At 45.5% G+C, this 11,026-nt stretch overlaps 2 protein-coding genes and 1 long non-coding RNA gene across 4 annotated transcripts; 2 read left to right on the top strand and 1 right to left on the bottom strand.

Moving 5' to 3' along the window:
• Positions 1 to 496: 496 nt before the first annotated feature.
• LOC123120792 (uncharacterized) lies at positions 497 to 1,498 on the top strand. Its single transcript, XR_006459568.1, has 3 exons — positions 497 to 858; positions 1,114 to 1,299; positions 1,377 to 1,498. It is a non-coding gene; the product is annotated as an uncharacterized lncRNA (long non-coding RNA).
• A 511-nt stretch (positions 1,499 to 2,009) lies between these two features.
• LOC123120789 (armadillo repeat-containing protein 3) lies at positions 2,010 to 6,070 on the top strand. 2 transcript variants are annotated; one of them, XM_044540785.1, is made up of 2 exons: positions 2,010 to 3,969; positions 5,730 to 6,070. In XM_044540785.1, the coding sequence occupies exon 1, from the start codon at positions 2,195 to 2,197 to the stop codon at positions 3,944 to 3,946; it is 1,752 nt and encodes a 583-aa protein (XP_044396720.1). In that variant the 5' UTR covers positions 2,010 to 2,194; the 3' UTR covers positions 3,947 to 3,969; positions 5,730 to 6,070. The 2 variants fall into 2 exon arrangements, with proteins under 2 accessions (XP_044396720.1, XP_044396719.1); XM_044540784.1 differs by having other exon boundaries at positions 2,012 to 3,964.
• Positions 6,071 to 6,704: 634 nt separating this feature from the next.
• On the bottom strand, positions 6,705 to 10,634 carry LOC123120791 (probable tyrosine-protein phosphatase DSP4). Its single transcript, XM_044540786.1, has 5 exons — positions 10,137 to 10,634; positions 9,962 to 10,055; positions 7,465 to 7,522; positions 7,344 to 7,387; positions 6,705 to 7,241 (listed from the first exon to the last, which is right to left on the bottom strand). Exons 1-5 carry the CDS (start codon positions 10,433 to 10,435, stop codon positions 7,065 to 7,067), a joined length of 672 nt encoding a protein of 223 aa, XP_044396721.1. The 5' UTR covers positions 10,436 to 10,634; the 3' UTR covers positions 6,705 to 7,064.
• Between the last annotated feature and the right edge of the window lie 392 nt (positions 10,635 to 11,026).

Here is an 11,026-nt window from a genome sequence, read left to right on the forward strand (position 1 = left end):
TCGCCGCTGTCCACCAGATCAAGATCGACTACATAGTCACCTTCAAGTTGCTGACCCGTGACACCCAGAAGGTGATTGTCTTCAATGACGCCGACATTGAAGCGGCGACCAAGTGTGGGAAGCACGATGACGCCTCCGCCGTGAACGTCTAAGAGAGCTCTTTGTTGTGCATGTTGATTTGGTTTAGTTTAAGACTATGCCGTACTGGTCTGGTTGAAAACTGCTTGTTTAAGTGTCGTGCCGTGCTATATATTTTTTATGTCTTTGATTTGTTCTGAATGCTAGCATATTGGTAACTTCACCACCTTCACGAGGAGGTTACCAGACAACATGCGTTGCATGTAACCAAACACCATGGCTTGTGTTTTCACGTAAACAAGCCAGCAACGAACTTTTGTTTCACTCCATGCTAGAGGGTATGTATACAGACACAGGGGCGAATCTACATGCATCGCTGTGGGGGCGAATGCCCCCACTCGTTTTTCTGGCCTGCTTATGCTAGGCCCAGGATATTCAGCGTTGCCCCCACTCAGGCCGAGATATTTGCCCCCACTGCTTTGTTTTCTGTTGTATTTTTAAAGCCCATGTATGAGAAATAGATTGCTTATTGGCCCAGCTACCCATCTAGCGAGAATGACGAGCAGGCAAGCAGGCCTCATGCGTGCGTGTATGTGATGGTTCTCAATTCGCTAGAAACCTAGTCTTCACGAGAGCCCCCGCGCCGCCGCCTGCGGCTCTACTGCCCTGTAGATACACGATTATACGACTCCCCTCCGCCGATAGCGATTATCTGCCGTCCACGCACTGCACACACCGGCCGGCCGTCTTGCCAAAGAAGCTCTACTGATCAATACCAAGGTAATACGTGAGACCTAGGTTTAGTTCTCTTATTATATATTCTGATTTCCATGTTAAAAAGGTAACAAATTGTATCAAATATCCATGTGTGTACATTATAATGTACAAATTGATTATTAGATTGATTGGATCTAGCTTTGCGTAATAATTTCGTATGAATAAGTTTGAGCACGTGGGAGTAGAATAAAATCTGTAGCAATATTCTGCCTTCATGTATTTCAATTTATTTAACATTGAACTATATGGCATTGACAGGCAAGCTAATGGAGAGATGTTTTGTAAAATCGACAACTGCAGTATACCTGAAATAGTTGATCTAAATAGCTTACACGGGATCCATCCAAAAAGAAGAGACTTACATATTTAATATCAACAATCATGGGGAGATTAGGAGAAATTACCTTACATGGGAAAAATCGTCGCGCGATGAAACGGAAGGGGGTAACGTGCTTAAGATTTTCTTTATCTAAAAATGTTTACACTCTCTATTTTATAAAATGTGTTTCTTTTTCGTGCAGCTCTAAGGCTAGAAATCAGGGATGTAGCAACAAAAAGGAATGCCGTATTCATATTTCTCAAGCTATTGTGCCTTCAGTGGTTAGTTTACTTTTCTTTGGCAATGACTGTGTCATAATTATGTGTGTGTTGACATTATAATATAAGGACATATATGCGATTTTGGTTCTTACATACTATATGTATGCTTGTGTGGTTGGTTTTTAAAATGATCTAGCCATTAGCTTGTATACATATTTCTGGAGGCATGTATAACTTTGCCCCCTCTTGTTTTTCATCCTGGCTCCGCCCCTGTACAGACAAACAAAGTGCAGATGTTGGTTTTTAGCCTGTTTTTTCTCAACCAAGCCCAACCGAGACACACGTGCAATGCAGACAAAAATCAAAGTAACCAAACACGTCGAAAGATGCAACCAAACACCGCATTTCTGACGAGACAACGAAACACCACGCTTGCATTTCTGACGAGAAACAACACGATGCAAAAAACATGACCGGCTCCATTGGCATTGGGTTGGGCAAAAAAAACACGAAAGCTCGCCGCGTGTCCGGAATGGCATTTTCACCGCCCCGCTGCCAAGCGAGTACGGCGGGCCCTCCCTGTTTGTGTGAATAAAGCGGGACTCGCGCGTGACACCCGGCAACGGCTGCCAGCCAACCTCCGCTTTACAGCTTTTCCTTCCAGCGGAAGCAAATCGCGTCCGTCCGTTCCGCGCCCCCCACCACTCCATGTGATGTGCTGCCGCCGCTCTTTCCCTCGCTTTCCCCTCCTCCCCCTCCTGCTCCACTCCCCCTCCCCCGCCGTCGCCCGCCGCCGCCCATGACGCCGCCGCCCTCGCCCTCGCCCCCGCCGCCGGCCGCCGCGGACGCGCTCGCCCAGATCCTGCACGCGCTGCTCCCGCCGCTCCTCCTGGCCGCGGCGTCCGCCAACGCGCTCCACTCCCGCTGGCGCGCGCTGCACGCCACGCTGCTCGCGCTCCAGTCCTCGCTCGTCTCCGCGCCCGCCCCGGCCGCCAGCCACCCGCTCTTCGCCGATCTGGTGGCCTCGCTGCTCCCGGCCCTCCGCTCCCTCCACGCATTGTCCGCGCGCTGCCAGGACCCGGCCCTCCCCGGCGGGCGCCTGCGCCTCCAGAGCGACCTCGACATCGCCGCTTCCTCGCTCACGCTTCTCCTGCACGACCTCTCGCTGCTCCTTCGCTCGGGCCTCCTCTCCGTCGATTCCTCGGCGTCCTCCCCCAACGCCATTGTGCTGCAGGTGCCCGCGGCAGCTGCATCCCGCTCCGACAAGTCGCTCTTCATCAGGGACGCCTTTGCGCGGCTCCAGATCGGGGGCCTCGACCTCAAGCTCAAGGCCCTCGCCTCGCTGCTGGAGTTGCTGGGGAATGACCCAGCTGCTGAGGCCGCAAACATCGTAGCCGCCGATGGCGATGTGGCTGCGCTGCTCCGCATGCTCGACGCATCGGCCCACTCGGCGCTGAGGGACCGCGCAGCAGCGGTCGTGGCCCTCCTTGCCACTGCCTGCAGTGCATCCCGGAAAGCGGTGTTCGACGAGGGCGGCCTTGGCCCACTGTTGCGCGTGCTTGACTCTGCCTCGGCACCGGCCACGAGGGAGCGTGCCGTTGTTGCCATTGAGGCCATGACCGCCGATGCTGGCAGCGCGTGGGCTGTATCAGCATATGGAGGGGTTTCCATCTTGATTAATGCGTGCCGTCCTGGCTCTGGTTCGTTGGCTGTGCAGGCGCTCGCTGTAGCAGCTATCAAGAATGTGGTCTCGATCGACGATGTGCGCTCAGCATTGGCTGAGGAGGGTGGGTTGCCAGTTCTGGTTGATTTACTTGCCAGTGGCACCACTGACACACAGAAGAATGCTGCTCTCTGCCTGTGGTCGATAGCGTCCATGGGAGACCTTGAGACACAGCAACAGATTGTACAAGATGGTGCATTACCGCCACTATTGCAGGCTCTGCACATCACCACCGATCTCGATCTTCAGAATTCTGTCCTACGCGCTATCCACGTGCTCGCAGTAGTCCCTTCGGCCGCCAGGATCCTATGTTCATCCCCGCTCTTCTTTGCACAACTAACAGACCTTATGCGCCGTGGTGGTAGCATCCTGTTGCAGCAGATGGCTGCAGATATGATTGCCGACCTTGCACCTGGCATGAGTGATGACACCAAGCGGTGCATGGCACCATGTGTTGGCACGCTGGTTAAGATGATGGAGGTAGCCAAGCCTGCATCCGTACAGGAGTCAGCTGGTCGTGCACTACTTGCTTTGATGACCTTGAAATCCAATCGAAAGGAGTTGGTCAGGGATGAGAAGAATCTGACAAGGTTGGTGCAGATGCTTAACCCCCGGAATGAGGAGATTGACAAAAAACACCCAGTCTCAGTACTGCTAGCACTTGCTATGGGTGGTGGGAATGGAACACGACGGCGTCTTGCAGATGCTGGTGCTTGTCAGCATCTACAGAAGCTGGCTGATGCTGAGGTGCCTTGTGCAAAGAAGGCTTTGCAAAGGATGTCCAGTAGCCGATTCAAAAGCTTACTTTCCAGAGGGTGGAACAACTAGTCCATCTGCTGCATTGGGGTAAGGTTGATATTTACCTTCATCTCCCTTTTTCGTGATGCTTCTAATTTGTTTTCTTTGTCTATCACTGAGTAAATATCAGTTAAAATGAACATTAGATCAATAGTTTTAGCTAAGTTGTTCACTGACTACATGCTGCAAACGTGAGTCGAAGCTTCAGGATAGTTCCCTGTTTTATAGTCTGGTACGTGGAGCCAATACCCTGGGATTCTCAGAGGTTGGTGGGATGGTCTAGTCGTGCACAGGAGCATTGGGCTACAATGCTCATACTGCGCAGGCTAACAACTGTTTGGTGATATTATAATTGCTTAGGTTTGGAAACTAAATGCTCACATGGTTTGTATTGCCGTTGCCCTGTCATTGCTAGATGTGGGCGGTGAACCGGTCACATGGCCATTCCATGAGGAGTTTGGCCAGAGTGTTCATACTCATTGTAGGACAGGGCACATTCACTGATTCACTGTAGCTGATAAGCAGCATCACAGGTAGAGATAGTGGAAATTAACAAGGATGCATATACTCTATGTGCCTTTGGACAGTGGAAACATCAAGTAGGTAAAGAGAAGTGCATTGAGGGAGGGAAGGAGATTAGTGAGACGGAAGAGGAAAGTGATTTTTTTTTTTTGCAAAATAGGCCAAAGTATAGGGCAGTCGTTTTAACTGAAATTTTAATATGTGCACCCATGATAGTTATCGATGCGGAAAAGTTTTGTGTTGCAATGTCAACTTCTAGCTTAAGTCAAAATTGAACTAAAAGCATGTTGATTGTGGAGCCTCAGAATTGCAGTCATGCATCTAGGTGGGCCTTTCACAGCCTTCACAAGCTAACATCATGATTACTCTAGTCTTAACATATTGTGAACTGTAGTTTTTCTTGAAATAATTGTCAAAGATAACTTTTCACTGAGGACTAGATGTTCTGAAGCATGGAAAGTTGAGGCATGCCCTTCATTGGGTAGAGAATACCGCCAATGTCATGAAAAATACTCCTTTTCCCTTGTATCTCGCTCTTTCCCAGTCTATCAACTGAAAGCATGATGAACTAAATGTTAGTTATGCTTACATGTTTTCTCTCGGGGTCTTCTTGACCACCACCCAATAGTTCACAACTTATAAACTTACCCACTAAGACCTTTTTCCAATACAGTATGCAACTTAATATACTGTGATGTGCATATTTTTGTTGTCGACAATTTTCAGGTCGTTTTGACTGCTGTGTGTTATTCCATTTGATTCTCATATACTAAAAAGGCTCACCAATAGTGTTATCATCTGCATGTTATGTGAGGTGAAACATACATTTGAGCATGCAAAACATTGGCTTAAATATAAGGGGCCATAAGGCACATAAAGCCTTAACAGTAACAGTTTGTTAAATGTTAATGCAGACTGTAACTTGGAACTCCGTTGGCAAATCACAAGGTTTTGTAGTACGACTGTTCTGTTAATCTGTTTCCAGTTGGATGTATCTGTTCAGTTACTCCTCTACTGAACTGAGAGTTTGCGTCTTTGTTAGTAACTTTACAGCCTATAATTTTTTAAGAAGTAATTGAATTATTAGCTCAGTTCATCCAGGCAATTATTATATTCCTGCTTTTTATATCCTGTGTCTGTGACACTTTATTACCTGTAGTGTATCACGTTTGAGCTTGAATGTTGTGGCTAGCATACAATGAAAATGCCTTCGTTTTATATCTCATGCTTTCCTTTAATTTAGTTCTGTGAACCAGTACTTACGACTCATTTTATGCTTCCGAACTTGTAGTTGAAGAGAACCCAAATGTGGAGAGCTTCGAATTATAGAAGAAAGCTTAAGTATTTAATTAGGAGGCATCGTACAAGAACACCGAGCAAGAAAGAGACCAGAGGAGTTCTCAGTTTCTTTGAAGCCAAAAGGTGCACGGTAGCTGCTATTTATTTATCTAGTATATTGACAAGATAGAAGCATGGATGCGGCATTTTAGGATGTATCCTTCAGCTTTTATGTTTGCCCCTTTTTCTGTCTGTTCCTATTTTAACCTCTCTCTCTCTCTCTCTCTCCTGATTTGTGAAGAAATTGTATGTGTGTTGATTTGGAATGAAGCAAAGTGTTTTTATCTGCCCCAAGACACATCTGCCAGATATTACCTTGCCCAGTGTCTCACTGAATAACTAAGCTGCTGTTTCTGTGGGGTTTTGGTGCTGATTTTGATTTTTGTTTTTGTTTTGATCGCCTGTTGTTGCTTGTGATGTTAGTATTGAGTGTTGTCTGGTGTCTGTTACTTGCCTGATTCCTGTGAGAGTCTCGTGATCAATTACCAGCCTTTCTCATTACTCTGCATTTTGCTCTCAAATCTCGATGCCCTCTCCATTGAGCGGGCAAATCTCACTTACCACCTTTTGCGTTGTGTTGATTAAAGAAAGGTGTTTGGATGCTTCACATCATCACATGGATCTCCACTCTTAAGACTGGAAGGAAACTTTGCATGATGCCGTTTTCACAGGAATCATGTGGGCTCGTCCCTTAGTTCCATTGATAGGAATTGGATTCATCAAAAGCTCTTCATTTTAAAACAAGGAGCATACCCTTTAGTCTCGCATTACTTTATCTCTATGTAAGCAGGAGCTATCCCAGCCTACCTGATGTAGACAGGCATTTTCGCAAGAAGTTGCTCGCATCAGTGGCATCTTTTAAGCAGTAGTATCTACAAAAGCTTTGCTACAACAGCGAAAGTGCCAAAAACTGGACAGATCCAATTGATAATACCAGATATAACACAAGGTTTGCTTGCCAGACTGAGTTTTATTTAGTATACAACATAACATAATTACAGACTATTATTACATGCTTACATAATGCCAGCAAACATATGATAAATGCAGCAACGGTGAGAATATAACTCATGCGGCCTATCTAATATCTACCATAGCTTCAAAAATGATTTACAATGTTTAACTTGTCAGGGTCAACTTCATGATTCGTGAGCCAAAAACAGAATCAAAAGTAGTATTAACAGTTTTTTTTTTGAGAATCAACAGTTATTCTTATCGGCCATGTTACTAGATACGGGAAAGAAATGCCAATCTGGGCCCCCAGAGGCCGCTGATGTACGCTTCTTGCTCAACATGAGAAAGACGCTGGTAAATGCTTTAAGCTTGAGATGTCGAATAGCTCAATAAACCTTAGATCAGAAACTCTTGCTTTCGCAGCAGCAAAACGCTGGTATTCGTCAAATACTGATGTTAGACACCAGCGCTGCAGTTTCCTCAAGCATCCAACAACACAGCCAGTTCGATGCTGCACATTTTTATGTTTGCAACACAAAATTCAGATGCTATAGAAATTTCGACAGGCCAAACAAACAGCAATGTAGATAAAATGTAATCATGCTATTTTTACCTTTCCACGCTTGCAGTGAATAAGCACCGGGTGGTTTCTTGTGTCTACAAATGAGAATTTGATATGCAGTCAGGGGAAGAAATGACTCATAATAAAATGATTCGGTAGAACATTCTAGTACCTAGAACAACTTTCAGAGCCTCGCGGATTGTGTCTTCGGGAATGCTCACAAAGGGTTCCTGAAAGCAACATCCATTTTCAGTAAGCTCCTGAAAATGAAAAATGCCACTTTGTGGCAAATCTTTGGTAACAAGAGAAAAAATGAAGATAAATGATAGAACTGCTACGACAAAAGGAAGAAAATGACCAACTTCAAGCTGCTTTCTTATACTGTAAATGCCATCTACTCCCTCCGGTCCTAAATATTTGTCTTTTTAGATTTCAAATGGACTACCACATACGAATGTATATAGACATATTTTAGAGTGTAGATTTACTCATTTTACTCCGTATGTAGTCATTTGTTGAAATCTCTAGAAAGACAAATATTTAGGAACGGAGGGAGTAGCAAGTTACCCAGTGCCTTTTAGAAGCTAGATTCTGGTTCTCTTCTCTGGTCTAAGTTATCAGTTAGTAAAGAGTGTGTATGCCATTTCATTCTTATAAGGTGAATTGTTAAATATCAGTCTGATCTGAACTTTCTCTAATGATCAATCGTGCAATATTTTTAAGGTGCATCGCCAAAGTGCAAAATAAACAACCCAATCCAGATAAAAGAATCCGATTCCATTTTTCCGTGCCACATGTTCACCTTTCATGTGCCCTTAACCCACTTCACGGGATTGCAACGCTAATACTTCTAACTGATAAAGAGTGTGGCCTCGTTGGCTTGATAAAAAGACACACCTCAAGTTATTCCCTTAAATTTGAAAGCTCCACTGAATAAAGGAAGAAAAAAAGAACAACAATTTTATACAATTGAGATATGAACCATATATGCTTGTATATGAGTGTTTATTGATTTTCTACTGGTGGTGACAAAATAAAATCATTAAACATATCGAGAAACTATAAATGACAATAATATTTCTGCTCCGGTGGAAAGGAAGGTCTTTTACCAGTTTACTCATTCAGTTGGAGCAAAAACCTACCTTGCTGTACCTTCAAGATGTTTTGACGACATACACAAGTCGTTTGGTTAATTAGGAAGATAAAAATACTCCATGCAAAAAGACAAGGAAGATAAAAATACTTGCCTTTTGAGAAGTACCATGCCTGAATTCTAAGCATAAATTGTGTATCATTACACAAAATGCAACCCAAAGAAGTATAACACAAAATACCTAAGGACTACAACAACTGAGCAACATAACAGTGAAGGTTTCAGATGGTTGTCATCAGCTCGTAATAAAAGAGCAATATCTAGTTAGAAACAAGATCATAATTTGAGCATTTTAGGGTCATAGACTCAATTTTTTGTTGTTGCTGTTCAAACGACCTGAATCTGTGTTAGGGTCCAACACCATGAGGTGGATTTCAAGTGTTATTTGTGTGTCCTATTGCCGAATTGACCACTCAAATCTGAATTCCAACAAGTTTCTCAAATTCAACACTTTATTCTTCTAGCATTTGTAGTGTTTTATACATGGCCAACTGATAATGTTATTGCTCCAAGGTCCTGTTCAAGAATTTAGCCGATTAACCAGTTAAATGACCGATTAATCCCTACTTGTAAGGTCACTGTGTAACCGATAAACTAATAAATCGACCGATTAATTGATTAACTTGCCGATTAGCCTATTAATCCCCTGCTCGCCAGCCTATCGAGCAACTATCGGTTAACGATTTCCTCAACAATGGTCCAAGGTATTCAATTTTTTTTATATCGGTTAGTTAGGAATACACAATAGAGGGGTAAAAAGAACAGTCCTTGGCGCATAGTGTGCTACTACAATAACATATCATATAAATTTAGTCCCCTAAAATCCAACCTTCGTTAAGCCAACAAGTACTCGACAGTGGACATTTAAACTAGATATCCAGCTATTCTGTCGGGTCAGAAATACAAGTCATCTGTCTAATTAGAAAAAATGTTGAAGCTTCATCCGATATATAATTTGGTAGAGAGGCGCTTTCAGCTAAAGCGTATATGGAGAAGCTCAACTTGGACAAGGCAACTCCACTTCACAATCCCACGGAAGGCATATGATGTGCCCGCACACAAGTACTATGGAGAAGATTCGAGAAGATAGAACCATTGCAACCATCACTACCGTGTGACGAAGAATCTATGACTAATCACAAAATCATAATACTACTCCCTCCGTTCCATAATTCCCGCCGTGGTTTTAGTTAAAACCATGACAAGAATTATGAAACGGAGTTAATAGACATGTTTGATCCCATCTTTCCTTACTCGCTTACCGTTTTGATTTTATTTCTTCGGACAAGCAAGAAAGCATATGCAAGTGAGAAAAAGAGAAGACCAAAGGGCAAAGCTTCGATGAAGTTTAGCTAGTTAGAGTTGATAGCCCATGTTATCCCCCCTCTTTTCTCACTTGCTTACATTTCTTCGGATCAAGAATAAGCATGATATAGCAAAATTCTCAAAGGGCAAACCTTCGAGGAGGTTTAGCCAAGGATGCCCATGCCCATAAGGAGAAGGGATTTGCATTAACCTTGGAGCCGTCGATTCCGAGTTGGAAGAGCCTGATCCCGCGGGCACGGAGGAACTCCTGGTTGGCCTCCGGGTACGGCTCCGGGCAGAGGCACCTGGAGAAATCAACACGAATCAGAATCACGTCACCACCACCTCGAAGAAGAACGTACGTGTGCACGTAGCCGTGTACTAACAGGACGGAGCGGAGGCGGAGGGTCTCGAGGAAGGGCAGGTTGGAGGCGTCCGGGAACCCGGAGCGGTACACGCCCTGGTCCACCATCGCGAAGTTGAGCGGCGGGACCAGCTGCAGCGGCTCCTCGCCTTCCCCCGCCTCGGCCTCGCCGCCCTCCCGCCGCAGCAGGATTGTCGCGCAGGACGGCGGGGCCACGGCGCCCGTGTCCTCCTCCTCCTCGTCGGGAGGCGGCGGGCGGCTGTGGTGGTGCTGCCGGTCGTCTTCGTGGGTGATCACCAGGCTGGCGGCCTCCTGTCTCATACCTCGACGGACGGGGGGATCGACGGTGGTGACGCGCGACGCGATTGCCTGCCTTGCTCTCTGTGGATGGAGTGGAGATGGAGGGAGAAGAGGATCTCGTCGGGTTTTGGCCTTGGGTGTCGGTTGTGGGCTGACGATCCAGAAGGAGAGACTTCGGGAAGAAAGGAAAAGGAGCGACAGGTTTTGCGACCGTGTTGGTTATGCATATTCGGTGCATATTCCCTCCTCCGGCGGTTGTAAACGATTTGTACCCGGAACCGGGCCCCGCCGGCTGGCCACCTGTTTGCGTGCACTCGTCGCTCGTCGTCGTATCAAAGTGGTTGGGCAAAAACGAAAATGATTATGTTATAGAGCGAACGTTCGCTCCGGTGCATGGCAAAACGAATGTTTCTCACGGCAATTTATGTGTTGCGAGTATAGCAATACCTCCAGCGAACACGACAATTTTTGCAGAAAATTCTTTGTTTTGCCAGAGTTTGCCATGCGTTTTTTAAAATATTTGATATGTGTTTTAGAATAATTTGCCATAAAAAGCTTTCGCAATTGCGATGCATCACAACAAACGTTCGCTGGCTATTGGGGTCCAATAAA

This window comes from Triticum aestivum, chromosome 5D (assembly GCF_018294505.1).
Source record: "Triticum aestivum cultivar Chinese Spring chromosome 5D, IWGSC CS RefSeq v2.1, whole genome shotgun sequence".
NCBI classification, from domain to species: Eukaryota; Viridiplantae; Streptophyta; class Magnoliopsida; order Poales; family Poaceae; genus Triticum; species Triticum aestivum.